At 41.3% G+C, this 19,839-nt stretch overlaps 2 protein-coding genes across 2 annotated transcripts; both read left to right on the plus strand.

The window, feature by feature from the left end:
* The first annotated feature begins 4,899 nt into the window (after positions 1-4,899).
* On the plus strand, positions 4,900-6,561 carry LOC122034866 (sphinganine C4-monooxygenase 1-like). Its single transcript, XM_042594226.1, has 3 exons — positions 4,900-5,172; positions 5,553-5,811; positions 5,900-6,561. The coding sequence occupies exons 2-3, from the start codon at positions 5,590-5,592 to the stop codon at positions 6,452-6,454; spliced, it is 777 nt and encodes a 258-aa protein (XP_042450160.1). The 5' UTR covers positions 4,900-5,172; positions 5,553-5,589; the 3' UTR covers positions 6,455-6,561.
* Positions 6,562-11,023: 4,462 nt separating this feature from the next.
* LOC122034480 (NAC domain-containing protein 79-like) lies at positions 11,024-12,203 on the plus strand. Its single transcript, XM_042593745.1, has 3 exons — positions 11,024-11,221; positions 11,318-11,595; positions 11,706-12,203. Exons 1-3 carry the CDS (start codon positions 11,071-11,073, stop codon positions 12,054-12,056), a joined length of 780 nt encoding a protein of 259 aa, XP_042449679.1. The 5' UTR covers positions 11,024-11,070; the 3' UTR covers positions 12,057-12,203.
* The last annotated feature ends 7,636 nt before the right edge of the window (positions 12,204-19,839 follow it).

The raw sequence follows: 19,839 nt of genomic DNA on the forward strand, positions 1-19,839 counted from the left end.
TGCGAGCAATCCGAGGAGAACTGAGGCAGGTCATCGCTGATCATCTTCAGATGGGCAGACCAATCAGTAAAAATTCTGCCAAGTGATAGCGGGCACACTTCCGTTCGGCGGTATGAGGTAATGTTATGGCCGCTCGACATCCCTGACCGGTCGGCCCTGTGTTGGCATACTAGCCCGGTTAGTCGGACCTACAGCCTCCTTCGACTAGACTTAAGGGGGAGGCACATGATCCGGTGGTAAGAAAGGGGGGCCCGCTCGGAGGATGGTCAACGGCCCTGTGGCGGTCGCAGTCAACATTAACCTATCTGAGCGATCGGCGCGGATAGCGCCCGAGTCGGCGCTTTGACAGCTCGGTCGTTATGCCGAGCTTTCGACGCTCACAAGCCATGCAGGACTCCTCTTGTTCAGAAGACCGCGCCAGTCGCCCTCAGCCGAGCGGACGACCCGCTCGGCTCAGCCACGATGTCCATCGAACTACCGGGTGACCGACGGGCCGAGCGTCTCTTCCTTTCAGTCCAGTAGGGGTGTCAATTCGGGTGGGTCGGGTCGGGTTGGGTCGGGTTGAGTTTTTTTTTTTTTTTTTTTAACCCAACCCGAACCCGACCCGAACCCGAGTTCAACCCAAAACACCTCAACCCGAACCCGAACCCGACCAACCCGATCAACCCGAACCCGACCCATATAACCCGAAAATCCGATTCAAAACGACTTTTTTGGGCTATTTTCCCTATAATTCTTCACTTTTATCTCAATATTCCATCATTATCATACAAACATGATATTAATATACATAAAAACATCTAAATTTTTAAAATAAAATTTGATTTAACTCTAAAAAAACCCACAAAACCCTATATTTAAGCCAACCCGGGTCAACCCGGGTCAACCCGAACCCAACCCGACCCAACCCGAAATTTTTTTACTCTCCAACCCTCCAACCCGAACCCGACCCGAACCCGAAAATGCCCAACCCGAACCCGATTTTTTTCGGGTCGACTCGGGTTGGGTCGTCGGGTCGGGTTCATTTTTGACACCCCTACAGTCCAGTACATGTCCCTTCCCGGACGGCAGTGAGTCCAAGCATCTCTCTCGTTCAGACTAGTAGCAGACAAAAGGTGCAGAAGAAGATGAAGGGGACAGCTGGTGATATGCTTCTCGAGACATGTGCCGCCGACAAACAGCATGGTCGGCGGCCGAGCCGGACAGAGAATCGTACGGTGGAAGTTTCCACTGTCAAGACAGAGATATGCTCGGACGGTTGCGGTATGACGCCAGACGTACTTTTCTGACACATACATTTTGAGGTATGTCTTGGGAAGCGTGCACGCCTCGAGAAGCGTGCACGCGCCTCCCAGGGGTCCTATATAAATACCCCAGGCTTTGACGGAGGTATGCATTCTCATCTACTATAGCTAGTCTTCACGCTCGTTATTCTGCCTCGATCTCTTCTCGGCGGAGCTGACTTGAGCGTCGGAGGGTCGTCTCCGGAACCCCTTCCCGACTCAGTTTTGTGTTTGCAGGTTCTCACTGGAGGCTCACACCAGTCAAAGGTTCATACGCCGTCGACAAGAGCGCCACATCCCCAGCGTCTATCGACTCAGCGCCCGGACAGGATCAAATTGGCGCCGTCTGTGGGAACACACCTGAATCCGGAGCCGAGGCGATGGAAGAAGCTGGACGTCAACATACTGTGACTCTCTCCCAAGAAGAGCTCGACGACAACCCAGAATTCACCGAGGGTTGGTCGACCCAAAATGACGTTGTACGCCGAGGGCGCATCCACTACGATGAAGTTAGTGGTACGCGTCCTTCTGAGCGGCTCTTCATCGAGTGAAATGGCCAATTTCATCTGGCCGACCGGCTAAACCTCGTTACCAGTGAATCCGAACAGGGGCGTTGTCATAGGCAGCAGCTCATCCCTGTCGATCTGAAGCTGGTCGAACGTCTTCTTGAAAATGATGTTGACCGAGCTCCCTGTGTCAATAAAGATGTGATGAATAGTGTAGTTTGATATTACCGCTCTGATAATGAGGGCGTCGTTGTGAGGCATTTCAACTCCGTCAAGGTCACTAGGGCCGAAGCTTATCTCGGGACCGTTCGCCTTCTCTCGACTGCATCCTACGGCATGGAGCTCCAACCGTCGAGCGTACGACTTGCGGGCTCGGTTGGAGTCTCCGTTGGTTGGCCCTCCAGCGATGATGTTGATTTCCCCCCGAGCGGTGTTGCTTCTATTTTCTTCCTCCCGACAGACGATCTAGCTCGCTCTTGGGAGGCTCAGGGGTTGCTTCTTTGTTGGTGCGGATGTTGCTGCTCGGATGACTGTCTGGCTGTTCGCTGTCTGACATTTTGGTGATTATGATGTCGGTCAGGCGAAGGCGATCGGCGGCGATAGTTCTTTGGCTTAGTGACCGGGGCAAGACTCCAACAGTCGTGGGTGCAACAGTACGATGCGAGTAACGCCGAGCGGAGGCAGCTGGAGTTGGACATGGTAAACGAGGTGCGAGCCAAGGCATCGTTCCGGCTAATTGCGTACCTGCAAAAAATGAAGCAGAATTACAACAGGCGAGTGATTCCCAGGGCATTCCAAGTCGGTGACTTTGTATGGAAAAAGGTAAAGCCGGTCGGAGATGTGAGCAAGCTGGAGGCACCCTGGGTTGGGCCCTTCAAGATCATCGAGAAGCTCCGATCGGGCGCCTATTACCTCGAGGATGAAGATGGACGACAGCTAGAACGACCATGGAGCGCTAATCATCTCCAATCGTACCGAGTTGGATGAAAGGTGTGCCCATGTAATTCGTTTTATGTATTTTCCGTTCCTTGGTTCCCTTTGAATGCTGGAATGATATCAAAAAGAAAAGAATACGCCGAACGACTACGCCCCATGAAAATCGTCGAGCGGCGACGTTAAACTCTAGGGTCGAAGCGGCGACCATAAATATCCCGCTCGAAAAATCGTCGAGCGACGACGTTAAACTCTGGAGTCGAACCGGCGACTATAAACCCCCCGACCTAAAGACCGTCAAGATGCGACGTTAAACTCTAGGGTCGAAGCGGCGATCATAAATATCCCGCTCGGAAGACCGTCGAGCGGTGACGTTAAACTCTGGAGTCGAACCGGCGACTATAAACCCCCCGGTCTGAAGACCGTCGAACGGCGACGTTAAACTCTAAGGTTGAAGCAGCGACCATAAATATCTCGCTCGGAAGACTGTCGAGCGGCGACGTTAAACTCTGGAGTCGAACCGGCGACTATAAACCCCCCGGCCTGAAGACCGTCGAGCCGCAACGTTAAACTCTAGGGTCGAAGCGGCGACTATTAATATCCTGCTCGGAAGACCGTCAAGCGCCGATGTTAAACCCCCCGACCTGCAGATGGCTGTCGCCGAGCTGACTTGGGATCATCATGGCAACTCGGGCCCTTGCATCCTCCCATATTTTGGCAAGCGGCCCACGAATGGTGATCTGGTGCTCTGGAATTTTTATACCCGATTATAGTAAATGGGTATTCGGATATGGGTATGGAGGCGGATGTGGTAAAATCCTATCCATACCCTACCCGATACTCGATATATTTATTTATTTATAAGCCTCATTTTTTATTGGGAAAGAAAAAACTTTAGCTCGTTTTTCGTCTTAGAAAAAAAACTTATTTTGTCTCTTTATCCTGTTATCAACACGCATCTCATCTTCTTTTCCACGAAAAATGTTCACCCGATCGAAGGAGGGTGAGATGAGGAAGACCTGACAAGTACATTGAAATTTTTTTTTAAATGAGAATGGTAGGGAATAATAGGATGATGGGTAGGATATGAGTACCCGAAACTCCGATGGGTATGAGGATGAGTATGAAAATTAAATACCCGATGGGTATGGGTATAGATATAATAAATGGGGATGGATACGGAGGATATAAAATCCTACGCAAATTCTACCCATTGTCATCCCTACTTCATTCAGAATAATTTTTCACAAAAACAATATTAGTCGGCATGACCCATGCATATTAATAAATTAATTAATATGTATATTATAAATATATATTTATAATAGTATATAAATACATATTATAAATACTTATAGCAAATAAAAAAAAATATAGATAATGATGTGATGAGATCTAATATAGGTTACTTTAGGATTGAGCAAAAATTAGGTTAAATTGAATAAACTGATTAAATCGACTAAATTTAAAAATTTGATTTGATTTATTTAGAAATTCGATGATTTTCTCTAAAAAATCGATTAATTTGATTCGAGTTCGGTTTTAATTTTTTTTTATTCGGTTAAATTAAATTGACCGAATAGATCGAATTTTTGAATAAAATTTATTTTTTACATCATAAATTTTAGATTGAACTAAATTTTTATTAAGTCAAATCATATTTTTAGAAAAAAACAATTTATTCGATTTGATTTATTTAATTTTATTAAAAATTCGATTTAGTTCAGTTTGATTTTTATCAAAAATCGATTCAATTTGATTTATTTGAAAAAAAAATTGATTAGCTCGATTAATTCGATTCGATTTTAATCGAATAGGCTTTTAGGTTTACGATTGTGAGGAGGGTTTATAAAAGTTGGGAGGTTTTTATTTTTAATATAACGTTGAATTTATAGGTTCTTAATTGATTTAAATATTTTTCATTAGTTGTCTCCTTTTCATTGATCCACGTTGATCCACGTTCTTTTAGAAGTAGATAGCCAATTAAAGTTCTATGATGAGTATAATAAATGTGATAAAGTATTTTTTAAAAAATCAATCAATTATACGTGAAAATTATATAATTTATTAAATTAATTATATATAATGCCAGATTTAGACAGGCATCCAAAAAGAAGATAAAATAAAGGGATTTTTTTATACCTTTTCCCAAATATTATCTATAGATTCGGATTTCCAATTTTCTCTCAACCTCATCATCAGTACGAAAACCACAAAGATTGGAAGTCGTCGGCTATCGGTTGGCCGACTTCCCTGACCCGGTCACCGCCTTCCTTCCTCCTTATTTCCTTCAACTCTCTTCCTTCGATCTTAATATAGCCAAGAGCCAGGAACAGAGCTTCCCACTCCATGGTTTATACAGATTTGTGATTTGCATCCATCGAATCCAACAGCCACACCTCTATTCCCTTCTTCCATCTCGATTATCGTCTCTCGCAAGATCTTCTTTGGTAAGTTCGTGATCTTTTCTATCTAGTTTCTTTCTTTCTTTTGTAGATATGTATTTTTTCAATTCTGCCTCCTCTGTTCTTTCTTTTCTATATCAGTGGATCTAATTGTTGCTTTTTCTATAAAATTGCGCATCTACTTTCCTAATTCGCGATCGTACCAAAACATCTCCCACATGAGATTAGGGTTCACAACTTACTTCTTTTAACCTTTCTTCTGCGCTACAATTCTCTACCCTGCAGTTCTCTGTTTCTTGTAACAGATGCAAACTGTGTTCCTGTGTAATTCAATAAGCTGTATTCACAAAAATCCAACTTGATTACTGTTCTTCACCGGGAAAATCTACTTGATTGCCAACGATTAATCTAATTGCGCTTTGCAGAAGTAAGAAATTAATTTCAGCAATCGCACGAGAAGGAATGGCGTTTGCTGTTTCAGACGAGCTTCTGGGCACCTTCGTGCCCATCGCCGTCTACTGGCTCTACTCAGGCATGTACGTGCTGTTCGATGGGTACGATGAGTACCGGCTGCACTCGAAGAGCGAAGAAAAATCGAAGAACGGCGTCTCCAAAGGCGCTGTGGTCAGAGGCGTTCTTCTTCAGCAGGCCGTTCAATGCGTCGTCTGCATTCTCCTCTTCGCCGTGCGTACTCGTCTCCTGCAATTTGATTGTTTTACTTTTCTAATTCATCCATCTAAACAATTGCCAAAAACACCAAATTAAACTGCAGTTCGTCGGCGGGGACGACGTCAGCGGCGCGAAACCTCAGCAGCCCGGTCCTCTGGTAGTCCTCGCGCAGTTCGCCGGCGCAATGCTGGTGATGGACACCTGGCAGTATTTCATGCACCGGTACATGCACACCAACAAGTTCCTGTACAAGCACCTCCACTCGAAGCACCACTCGCTGGTCGTCCCTTACGCCTACGGCGCGCTGTACAACCACCCACTGGAGGGCCTGATCATGGACACCGTCGGCGGCGCCGTGTCGTTTCTGGTCACCGGAATGACCCCGCGAACCAGCATCTACTTCTTCTCCTTCGCCACCGTGAAGACGGTGGACGACCACTGCGGCCTCTGTATCCCGGGGAACCTGTTCCACGCCTTCTTCAGCAACAACAGCGCGTACCATGACATCCACCACCAGCTGTACGGCAGCAAGTACAACTTCTCGCAGCCTTTCTTTGTGATGTGGGATAAGATCATGGGGACTTACATGCCCTACTCGCTCGAGACGAGGAAGGAAGGAGGACTGGAAGCGCGACCCACCGGCGTCAAGAAGGATTGAAAACCCTGCTCGTAATCTATCTAGCTAGTCTTTTGCCCCTTAATTGTTACTCCTGCCTGATAGCATGTACCATTTGCAGACAGTACACATAAATGAGATTACATCAAGAATGTATGTATGTCTTTTGGCCTCCTTTGACCTTTTGCCACTGGTTAGCTTCTTGGTTAAAAACTGGGATCTTAGTAAAGTGTTTGTAGCATGGCAATTCAAACTTCAAAGAGTATGCATAACACACTTTACTATCATCCCAGGTTTTAACCAAGAAGCTAACAAGTGGCAAAAGGTAATGGGCTCGTTCTTAGTATTTTCGTTAGTCTGTTTTAAGATTAATACGGAGTAGATAACTTAAGGTGATTATGGAAAAGATCCAGAGCGCTAACCAAGAAGCTAACAAGTGGCAAAAGGTAATGTGCTCGTTCTTAGTTCTTAGTATCTTTGTTAGTTCGTTTTAAGATCAATATGGAGGAGATAACTCAGGAGGATTATGGAAAGGATCTAGAGCGCTAAATATGTAGAAAGTATAATAAAAAAACTAATTAAATCCTTTTAGAATATCTAAGTTTGTTAAAAGGAAGTTATATCTTTGTTATGTAAACATAAACTTCCGGCGGTAAGGATCTTAGTACGATCACATGTCCGTGCCTCTTTTGGCATCCACATGAACAAGCCTTTCATCCGTCTCACGAACCAACGAAGTGGAGAAGAAAAAATCAACAAGGTTGTGTTAGCAACCATAAGGAAGATTTCGACCCAAGAGAAAGATAAGAGAAGAAGAAGATGAAGAACACAAGTTTTTACCAAATGAATCAAAACTCTCTTTTTGTATTCATTCACCCAATGAGTCTTAATTGATATTAATTGCCTTAATTGGCATTAATTCTCTATTAATCTAATTAAATCCTACATTAATCTAATTAAGTCTTGATTTTTCCTCTTCCTTAGTAAATTCGAGTTTATCCAATAAGTCCAACTCATTATCCTCGTTAATCCGAATTGACTCCACGAGTCTAATTTGAATTGGACTCAATCTAATAGTTGGATCTAATTGAGTCTAATTCGGATTAAACTTAATCCAATGATTCATCATATGAACTCATCTCCAAATCAACTTGTCATTTGTATGTAACCCATTAGGTTCTCGTAATATTGACAATGTCTCAAACTATTTTATATACATAAACAATGAGTAACATATAATAATGCATTATTACTACCCAAGTGACGAGAATGTCGAGATCCGACTTAACCTACCCGTGACTATTATCTTGTATTATTCAATCATTCTATCTTTGATATCTAGATTGATTAATGAGACATAGACTGTGTCATCCTCTTATCAGTCTGTATGTTTCTTGATCTCTAAGTAGACACATTCAAACAAATAAGCTCAATATCCTATATTGACTCATTAGAACGTGACCATGCATTCTTATGTCATACTAATTAAGGGGCTCACAGATATCGCTCCGTCATATGAAAGGGATGAATGTCATCTACATTACTCACATCCCTTCACATAACTTATTGTATATTCAGTGATCGACTTTATAGTTCACCTTATTATAGGTGGCGTTTACCGATATCAAAGTACACAACTCCTTATATAGGGAATCGTGGTGACTTCAGATTTAAGAACTATTCATACCAATAGTCACATAAAAATAGTCACATGAAAAGAGAAGAACAAGATGAATAACACAAGTTTTTGTTGGATCGAACGAGTACGATTAGGGGAGGTGAATATCGCACTTTTAAAAACTTTTCTTTTACTCGTTTAAAACAAAGTTGTGCAGCGGAAAAGTAGAGAACGTGTTCAGTTACTTGGTTCCGAACAGATAATTTCCCTGTTCGCCGAGATTCACACTTAATGCTGCATTGATGAGGTATCGTTCGGTAGATCGATATGCTGGTTCGGTCGACCGATCAGCTTAGCTTCCTTCTATGTTTCTGACCAAACTGCTCTGTGCCACATCGTCAGGGTTCGGTCCACCGATCAAGCTCTAATCGGATTTCGCTCTGGTTTGGTTTGAACTTGTGTCTGTTCTGAGTTAGTCTAGTTCGGCCGACCGATCCTCGTATTCGGTCGACTGATCAAGTCGAACCTACAAAATAGAGTTAAATAGTATTTTCCTGCAAAACAGATATTAGCACAGTAATATATAAAATGCATGAGTAATAATAATAGACAGATTAACTGTCTTGATCTCAACATTGAAACCTTCCCGGTTTCTTTAGTTGGATCTACGACTTTAGGTTGTTCCCTTCAGGAACATGACCTCACTGTCGCTCCTCCAGTTGTTTACCTCAACCTACCTGCCAAACTTTGATCCTCCAGATCTGTTTGGACTTTTCACTTAGCCTTGATCGGCTCGCCAGAACTTTCTCCCGATTTTCGATTTTCCAGATCTCTCAATCTCACTGCCAAGTGTCGGGTCCTCTCGACCCACTTGGTCTTTCCACTTGGGTTTCATAATCTGCTAAGACTTTTTCTGCCTAGCCTCTAACTAGGTATTTATCGATTGAGTAAACAGTTTGTATACTTAATCAACTTGTTAGATCAGAACAAGACTTAACTTGAACCTTTGACAACATCAAAACTTAGGTTTGATTCTAGTGTAACTTGCACCAACAGTTTTTACCAAAACTTAACCTGAGCCTTTGACAACAATTTGTAGCATGTCAATTCAAACTTCAAAGAGTATGCATAAAACACTTTACTATGATCCTAGTTTTTAACCAAGAAGCTAACAAGTGGCAAAAGACAATGTGCTCGCTCTTAGTATCTTCGTTAGTCCGTTTTAAGATCAATACGGAGTAGATAAGTTAGGGTGATTATGGAGAGGATCTAGAGCGTTAAATATGTAGAAAGTACAGTGAAAAAACTAATTAAATCTTTTTAGAAGATCTAAGTTTGTTAAAAGGAAGTTATACCATTGTTCCGTAAACATGAACTCCCGACACTAAGGATCTCAGCACGATCATATGTCCGTGTCTTTTTCGGTATCCACACGAACAAGTCTTTCATCTGTCTCATGAACTAACAAAGTGGAAAAGAAAAAATCAACCAAGGTTGTGCTAGCAACCATAAGGAAAATTTCGACCCTAGAGGAAGAAAAGAGAAGAAGAAGATGAAAAACATAAGTTTTCACCAAATGAATCAAAACTCCCCTTTTTACTCATTCACCCAATGAGTCTTAATTGGCATTAATTGCCTTAATTGACATTAATTCTATATTTATCCAATTAATTCCTCCATTAATCCAATAAAGTCTTGATGTTTCCTCTTCCTTGGTAAATTCGAATTCACCCAATAAGTCCAACTTATTGATCCTCATCAATCTGAATTGACTCCATGAGTCTAATTCGAATTTGACTCGATCTAATAGTTGGACCAATTGAGTCTAATTCGGATTAAACTTAATCCAATGATTCGTCATATTAACTCATCTCCAAATCAACTTATCATTTGTGTGTGACCTAATAAGTTATCGTAATATTACCAATGTCTCTAAAATTATTTTAAATACATAAACAATGAGTAATATCTAACAATACATTATTACTATCCAAGTGACGAGAATGTCGAGATCCGACCTAATCTGTTTGTGACTATTATCTTGTATGACTCAATTCTTTTATTTCTGATATATAAATTGATCAATGAGGCATAGACCATGTAATTCTCTTATCAATCTTTGTGTTTTTTTTTATCTCTAAGTAGACATAAACAAATAAGTTCAATATCTTATATTCACTCATTTGAGCATGACCATACATTCTTATGACCTACTAATCAAGGGACCCTTCCATCATATGAAAGGGATGGACTCATCTACATTACTCACATCCCGCATAACTTATTGCATACCCGGTGATCGATTTTATAGTCCACCTTATTATAAGTGACGTTTATCGATATCAAAGCACACGACTCCTTATTTAGGGAATCGTAATGACTTCAAGTTTAAGGACTATTCATACCAATAGTCACATGAGAATGTTTATAACATTCATATAATGATCCATGAAACATTCTCATGACGAGTCATTTCAATATATATTCTCTAATATATATTTATATGTCAACGTAAAATCTCGTATTCATAATTTATATGATTAAGTTATCAATTGACCTACATGCTAGTCTCATTGTATTAATATTGTCATTACTTGACTATGAATAGTTAAAAGTAGTATTTATATATATCTACATAATCTCATTCTCAATTCAATCAATTAACATGTTGTAGATTAAAATTTATTATTGTAAAATATTATTATACTTATTTATTCGATATTAAATTAAAATAATATAGTAATCTTTATCTTTTATTAATTAATATAATTATCTTATAATTAGTAGTAGGATTAATACTTACGGCTAAAAAGTCAAAGTGAATGGCAGGATGAATTACATGGGGGTGGAGGGATTCTCCGTTATGCGATGGCAGCATCCCAAAAGATAACAAGGTATTATTGGAGTGGGTCCCAACTCCAAATCCATCGCTGGCCTGCTACAGATGCTAAATTGGATCTCCTTATAATCTTCATCCATCCATATAGATACGATCCAATGTCAGTGATTCCCACATCCATCACAGCACGCCGAGTAGAGCATGGATCGCCTCCCGCCTGGCTTCCGCTTCCGACCCACTGACGAAGAGCTCATCACCCACTACCTCGCCCGCAAAGTCGCCGACGCCGGATTCCGCACCCTCGTCATCGGCGAAGTCGACCTCAACAAGTACGAGCCCTGGGATTTGCCATGTACGCCGTCGCTGGTTAATGCCATCCTCTGTTCTATGTCTGCTCTGTGCTGCAGTCATGGTGTTTGACGATTTGCTTGTGCAATATGTATTGCAGTGAGAGCCGAGATGGGGGAGAAGGAGTGGTACTTCTTCTGCGTCAGGGGCAGGAAGTACCCCACCGGGCTGAGGACCAACAGGGCCACCCGAACCGGCTATTGGAAGGCCACCGGAAAAGACAACGCCGTCTATCGCGGCCGAAGCCTGGTCGGCATGAAGAAGACTCTGGTTTTCTACCGTGGCAGAGCTCCCAAGGGCGAGAAGAGCAATTGGGTCATGCACGAGTACAGATTGGAGGGCAAGTGCTCCCTCCACCACCACCATCATCTCGCTAAAGTAACTCTAATTCGATTGATCTTTCTCCACCGATCATCCATTCGAGTTCATGGTTATAATTAAATTTAAATCGCTTTTGGCGGTTGCTCTGTTGCAAAATTAATTTGCAGAACGAGTGGGTGGTGTGCCGGGTGTTCCACAAGATCCCGGCGAGCACCAAGAAGCCTCCGGTCATGATCAAAGCCGAGGCGGCGTCTCCTCTTCCACGGCCCCCACTGCCGACGATCCACGCTAGCGCCAGCAGCATCATCGCATTGGACTCGATCGACGTGACCTGCTTCTCCACTTTGCCGGCGGCGACTTTCGACCGAAACTTGGACGACGACTCCTTCGCTCCGGCCGAACCGCAGCGCCCGCCGCCTCTGTTCGCCTTAGGAGGTGACGATCAGCAGGCGGCCGCCGGCGGCAGCGATCACATTCTGGCGCTTCTCGGTCACACTATTTGGAACGACTGCTATTAAACTACTAGCTACCTTGTTTTAGTTAATTAATTACTATCTTGTAGTAATTAATCACGATTGCATGCAATTGCTTCACTTAATTGGACGTTGTTGTATCTGAATGCTGATGATGAATGTTCTTAATAAATTAATTAGCACTTTTTTCTCCATTTGGTTCCTTCTGTTTCAGCAAGAACAGCTTGTTGGGTCACGAGAATTTCTTTCTCAGTTTCACATGGATTTTGTCTTTAATTTAGAGTGACAGGGATTAAGGGGCCCCATCTGGTGCAATTATTTTAGTTGGTGTTTTGCAGTGGCAATGGCAGGGGCAGTGGGAGCTCAATAATTAACGGGTTGATGGTCGCATTTGTAAATATCCATTAATCGATCACTGGCCGAAGTTCTTAAAATATCTTAAAATGCTTTTTTTTTAATTAAGAGGTTCTCATTAAACCAAGTTATATTTGTCCATTCAACCAATAATTGATTTTGATCTTATCTATTGGAGTCCGTACGCATTACATGCCAAAATCAATTAAACTTCTTAAATTGTCTCACTTGTACTCAGACATTGAGCCCTGCAATTAACAGTGACTTTTAGCTTGTATCTAATTAATTACAATGTCTAAAATAATTAATGCCCACACGCAAACCTCGTATCCAATATTACATTTTAAAATCAAAAGCCGCTTTTTTAAAAAATATATGAATTCTTTCTATTTGTTCTACTCTTTAATTTGATCATCATGTGAAATATCGACACGTGGCAATTATGTCACATGGCGACCAAGCACAAGAGAGAGAAAAAAACATAAGAAAAGATTCCCACAATTTTATAATTGCTCATCTTCCTTCGCTACCTCAATTAGGCAATTTCAGATAATTTAGCCCGACAACTATTCATGTACTTCATCTTTCTTGATTCCTTAGCAACTTTGTTTTTTTTTTCGCTAACATTTTGTGAACTATATATAATTACCCTTAAAAGAAATAAGTTTTTTATTTTTATTTTTAAAAAATAAAATAAAAGAGAGAGAGAGAGAAGTAAAGTGAGCACGGTGGAGGTGATCAGCTTTGTTGAAGCCGCAGAGATGAAGTCAGTTTATGACCCGGGAGACGGACCTGGCTTGTGATTAAAGAAGTAAAAGAGAAATTGCTTCGTATTTTTAGTCTGTACTAACAATAAATTTTATATTCCGACTAATTTTAAAATAGACATTCTAACCCTTCAAATAAATTTAGTAAGTACAAAAATCTTGATATGGCACCACAATTTTATCAGTAGTTTAATTATCGTAGAAATACCCTTATATAAATTGAAGCTTGATTACTTGATAAATTCACTCTGTTTTTTACCACCACATCAAAATCAGGGACAAATTACTTTTTATTATGTAATGTAAAAAAACAAAAGTGATAATACTCCCTCAAACACCTCCTCTACTATGAGCATAGATTCTTTGATCAAAAAAATCGAAGTAAATATCTCTTTTATGTGTTAGTCATTATTCCAAAGGTTAGTAGTTGTCCGTGATTTACCTCCTCCGTATTGGCCTGAAGACGAGATGGCGGGGGCGTTGGGGGCGAGCTTATTCACCTTTTGCCACCATAGATTCTCTGATCGAAAATCTTTTGGATCAAAAGAGACCTTACATCATTATATTGGTGGTATATTGGTGGGATGAGCTGGACCTCACCTATTTAACAGGTGAGGTATAGTCCACTCCACCAATGAATAGACAAGAGTCCAGAATTGATCCAGGGATCCTGGACCAGAGGATCACTGCTCCTCCACTATCCATCCCAAGGCTTGTGGAAGTGAAGTAAATTATGATACTAAGAGACTTTCTGTGTGGAAGGAACTTATGCTCTAGGAAGAAATCCTAGGGGATTTGAATCTTACTCTTGTGATGCAAATCTACTATTAAAATATCAACTAAACTACGTCTATGGAAAAATTGCTTTTTATTTAATTATAACAAAAAGATAAAGTTGTCACCTTAGCGGCACTTCCAGAGCGGGCCCACATACTCTGGAATGAGATAAATCACAGAGATCATTGTGTCCTAAGGCAATAGTCTTTTGCACGAGGAAGGTCAGACACCCAACAAAGTATTTTCGCATTCATTGGGAATTGATCAAAAAATCTATCACAGTAAATATTCATGTAAACACCAACTGCACTAATCCGCGAGGGCAAACCAATAAATACTCATCCTGACAAATTGCTCATTATTGTATTATAGCAATAAAGGTGATTACATTAACTTAGGTGCTCCTCAAAGTTTATCCTCAAGTTATGTGAAAGGAGGTAAATCATGAGATCAGCTTATAGTCGATCGTCAAATTTGTTGGAAATGGTTATTATTAGCTATCAATTAGATAGCAGAAATTATTAGGCACTCTTTCCAAAAAGTAGACTTAGTTTTTCAAGATAGACTCATTCTCTTTTGATGCTTTATGGGGTGTAATTCAAGAAGTTTTTGTTTCTCAACATTAGTAAAAAAATTCCTCTGCTTACTACTCTATTCTGCTCTCCTCTACTTTGGTTGTTTCCTTCACAAGTTTGGTTCTAGATACCATGTGGATTTGATACCATGTGAACAAAAATAGAGGAAGTTCCTACAGCCCTTTCCACCTTCTTCCTCTATTTGATACCATGTGGATTTGATCCACAAGGGCTGTAGCTCTTTTGATACCATGTGGATTGATTCAGATCCATTTTTGAGGTCAGCGACAAGGGAAGAGAAGAGGTCGTCGGTCAGTGGTGAGGAAGAAGAAATGGTCAGAGCCGGCGCGTGAAGGGTTGTCGCGAACCCTAGCGAAGACTCGAAGAAGAGGGAATGGCTACTGTGCCGTCCGCGTGAGAGAAGAAGGGAAGAATTTTTTTTAGTGGATCGGGTTTCGGATTGAAGAAAAGGGTTGAGAAGGAATCCGAATTTGATAAGGAGTGAAATTGGGTTATGAAATTGGGTTATGAAATTGGGCTTTAAGAGTGGGCTTGATGATTGAATTGGGTATTTTAAAATTGGACTTGGAATCACATTGATTATTAGAGTTCCACTTCTTGATAAACTCTTGGATTATTCGATCCTGATCAACGACCCAGATTACTTCCCTACAAAACAAGACGGACCTTTCAGATAAAATCCTAAAAAATATAGGAAAAATTATATCAAGACTCTAAATATATATCACCTCGTAAAATATGATCTAAAACAAGATTTAAGTATACGAGTTGATAAAAACACTAAGTATAAAAGTCAAAATAATATATAAGAATGCTCATTATCAACTCCCCCACATTTATTATTACACATCTTGAGCAAGTAAACAAAAGAAGAAAATAACTAAAATGTATTCCCTTATAATTCTCAATCATGCTTAAAAAATAATTCATACATTGATGGATTCAATGACCAAAGCATTCATGGATTCAATTCATACATTGATTAACAAACATGATAATTTCAATCCATACTAGATAAACTGAGAATGATAACAAAATAACCTCACAAGGTAAGTAATGGCGGCTCCCCTCTTAACTACATGTAATAGTGGAGCTCACTCAAGCTACCCATGATTTATGCACTGTCATAAGCTTGCTTTCCTTCTAATCTTCACCACTATCATATACATAGGAATACACAATAAAATAAGGCATTAATTATGTAAGAGAAACATGAATCAAACAAATGATAATGTGAGAAAAGAGATGAAGAAGATAAAGTAAGGTAATGGTGGAAAACATTGATATATTGAAATGCTACATAGATAAGTACAAGAAAATAATGCCCCAAAAAGTATCTCATCCAAACTTCCAAGCTAGTTTCTCACAAATAAAAAAATGTGAACAACCTCTACTATAACTTTTCAATAAAAATTCACTCATGATATACAATAAAATTTAAATGTCGCTACAATAAAAATTGTCACTCATAAAAAATTCTACCATAAATAAGTATAAAATGACACAACATGTCAAAGCAAAGCGTTTTTTTTTTCATTTTCATTTCTGTTTTTTCTTTTTCATTCTTTATTATTTTTTTCATTCATTTTTTTTTACTCTTACAACATGTTGTGCATCTTCCCTATACATCATCATCAATAACTCAAATACAAAAATAAATAGCATGACTCACCAATGGTGATAAGTATGGTTCACCAATGCGTTTCCTAAATTCTACTAAGCTATTTTTCTCCCTCATACTTAAACTTTTGTCCGTCTCGGGTAAAATACTCATCATGGAACATCCAAAAATATCCACATCCAAAAGAAGAATAAGGTAAAATGAATGGAAGAGAGAAACAAATGATATGACTAAAGATAAGAGAATTATTCAAGCAACATGTGATAACAAAAGAAATGACTAAAAGCAAGTAAGATAGCCTTTATAAAAATCATGCAAACCTATGATAATGTAGTCTTGAAAGAATTAAGCAAATTCTAGAGTAACATTAACCACAAGTACATCACACATCAATAGAAATAATAGGCTTAAAAGTATCCTCACTAGGTATACAAAAAATTTTCATCTCAATCTATCAACTTGAAATTTATCACCAAGTTGTAATCACATGCAATCCAATAATCCAATCATAACAATAAATCATCAGACTTGACAATCAAATTTAACTGTCATTCACAATTTCTAAAATGATAAAAAGAACACGTAGAGAATTTATTATGAAAATCAACAAGACAAACTAAAAATAAACTACCAAGCAAAAAACAAACAAAGCAAAGAAATATATACAAGTAGAAAGACAAAGCAAAAGTAAGATGGAATAGACTCCCCTGAAATTTCGATGGTCAGAGTCAATTTAGTCCCAGAAACCAATCTGAAAGTGGAATGAATGTAGGTGAAATGAGTGTTGGTGCAACCTTAGGTCAAGGTTGACCTGGTTGACCCGACTCGAGGTGACTTGACTCGAGTTGTATTTTGATGTTTGACTTGGGAAGATTGTCGGTGCAACCTTAGGTCAAGGTTGACCTAGTTAAGTTGCATGTTGATGTTTGACACTCGTGAGAGAATTCTATTCTTGATATGGGACAAGAATAGATGTTTGGGAGATTATTGTTGGTGCAACCGTAGGTCAAGGTTGACCTGGTTGACCTGATTCGGGAAAAAGTCCAAGTATGGAGACTTGGCACTGGAAAAGTCCAAGCAGGGAGCTTGGCACGCGAAAAGTCCAAGTATGGAGACTTGGCACGGGAAAAGTCCAAGTATGGAGACTTGGCACTGGAAAAGTCCAAGTATGGAGACTTGGCACGGAGAAGTCCAAGCAGGGAGCTTGGCACGAGGAAAAGTCCTAACTGGGATGTTAGGCAGTGTGGAAAGTCCTGGTGAGTAAAGCCAGGCAGTGGAAAAGTCCTAACTGGGATGTTAGGCAATGAGAAAGTTCTAACTGGGATGTTAGGCAGTGTGGAAAGTCCTGGTGAGTGAAGCAGGGGAGATAACTGGGATGTTAGGCGGTTGGAAAGTCCGGTGAGTGAAACCAGGCAAGGAAAAATCCAGATGGATCGGGATGATCGGACTTACGGTGTTGGAAAATCCGGATGGATCGGGGATGATCGGACTTCGGTATTGGAAAATCCGGATGGATCGGGGATGATCGGACTGGTGTTGAAAAGTCCAAGTAGGTCAAAGGATTGACCGGACACTTGGTGGGGAGTCTTAGCGGTCAAGGAAGTGACCGGATGCTAAGCATGATGAACCAATAGGTCAAGGTTGACGGATATTGGTTTGGACTTGGTTTGGGCAAAACCAAGCTCGGATCGGTCTGCATCGATCCGGTGATACTCGATGTTTCTGATCGGCCGGTGACCGATCGATTCCACTCGATAGCATCTTGTGAGTTCTTGATCGGTCCACGCACCGATCGTGCAACGATCGGCGGAGAAAAGCTCTGATCGGTCGGCGGACCGATCGGTGTATCTGATCGGTCCCCACGACCGATCAGAGACGCAATCATTCTCTACTGCAGAGAGGCGGGATCGGTCTGGGGACCGATCAGGACAGAGCCTGATCGGTCCACAGACCGATCAGGGATTCGATCGCGACACCTGATCGGTCTGGGGACCGATCAGGTGTCGAACAGAGGGCTCTTGCGCCTAGGCTGATCGGTCTGCAGACCGATCAGAGTTCTAGCCGTTGCGACGCAACGGCTAGTTTCTTCGCTGTCTTCTTCGCAGGTATAAAGGGGTCGAGGGCTGCTGCTGCGCGACAACTAATTCCTCTTCTCTTCTGCTAAGTGCTGTTGTGCTTTTGGGCTTTGCTGAGCTCTCTACTTCGTGAAGCTTCGTGTGAGCTTCCCCGGCTGGTCAGCTGCTGCTGTTCTTCCGTGAAGTTGCTGCTTCGTCAACGGAAACCAGTCGAAGGCAAGCTAGTGTATGTTTTTACATTGATAGTGCTCTTGCTTCTTGCTGCATTTCTTGTACACTTATCTTGCTGTTGCAAGAGACTTTGTGGTGAGGTTTCTCCACCCACAAGGAGTATATTATTAGCCGGTTTTCCGGGGACTCATCCACCGACGGATTGAGAGGCTTCGTCCACCTTACGGACACGCCGAGGAGTAGGAGTATCATCTCCGAACCTCGTTACATCGACGCGTTGAGGTTTGATCTTCTTGTTTTCGTTTCCTTGTTTATTTTTCCGCTGCGCTAACGAATTGTAGGAAGAAACGCGATCGATTTGGGGCGGCTATTCACACCCCCCTCTCTAGCCGAGTACGAAGGATCCTAACAAGTGGTATCAGAGCGAGGCCGCTCTTCATCGGATCAACACCCGTGGGAGCAAAGCTAGAGATGGATCAATTCGGAGAAGACATCACGATTCCACCCTTCTACAACGACAACTTCACATATTGGAAGGTAAGGATGATGTATTTTCTTAGGACTAATATGTTGAACTGGTTTTGTGTACAAGAAGGTTTTTCTCCTCCAATGGATAAAGAAGGAGAGCCTCTAGAGAAGAACAAGTGGACGAAGGAACAAGTCCACCAATCCACGATCAACAATGAGGTAACTAAAACAATTGAATTTTCATTACCTACTAATATTTTGTGTAAGATAGGTAAATACAACAATGCCAAGGAATTGTGGGATAACTTGGCCAAGTACCATGAGGAGAGCTCCACTTCAAGCCATGAAGAGGAGCCTAGTGAGCCAAGTAGCTCACATCATGGAGGGAGCGAATTGGGAGTTGAGGGCTACTCAACATCCAAGGAAGAAGAGGAGGAGAGTTCCTCTTGCTCAAGTTCGGAGCAAGAAGAGGAAGTTTCCACCTCCGGAAGGGTTGAAGAAGAAAGCTCATCTCCATCCACAACCCTAGGTAACTCAAACACTGTGATTTCAAGCAAATTACACATAATGTGTTTTGAGTGTAGGAAACATGGGCACTACAAGAGTAAGTGTCCAAGGAGGGTTAGGAAGACTCCACCGGCACCAAAAGTCAAGGGAGCCGGAGTCCCAACACGCAAAGGCAAGAAGCACGTGGTGTGCTTTCAATGCAAGCGAAGGGGACATTATCGGAGTCAATGTCCAAGGAGGAGGCAACCTCACAAGGACAAGGGATGCACATCGATAGGGGGAGCTAAGGCAAACCCTAAGGTACCTTTTAAGGCACACTATTGCAATTCAAATAAGAAACATGCTAGTAGTTTTATTGCTATTGCAAATAATGATGAGCATGTTAACACTAGAAATCAACACATGTGCTTAGGTGCTAAACATGTTAGCCTAGGTAAGGATAACACTAGAAATACCAACCCTAGGTTTAACGCTTCTAAAATTAAGGAAAAC

This window comes from Zingiber officinale, chromosome 11B (genome assembly GCF_018446385.1).
Source record: "Zingiber officinale cultivar Zhangliang chromosome 11B, Zo_v1.1, whole genome shotgun sequence".
NCBI classification, from domain to species: domain Eukaryota; kingdom Viridiplantae; phylum Streptophyta; class Magnoliopsida; order Zingiberales; family Zingiberaceae; genus Zingiber; species Zingiber officinale.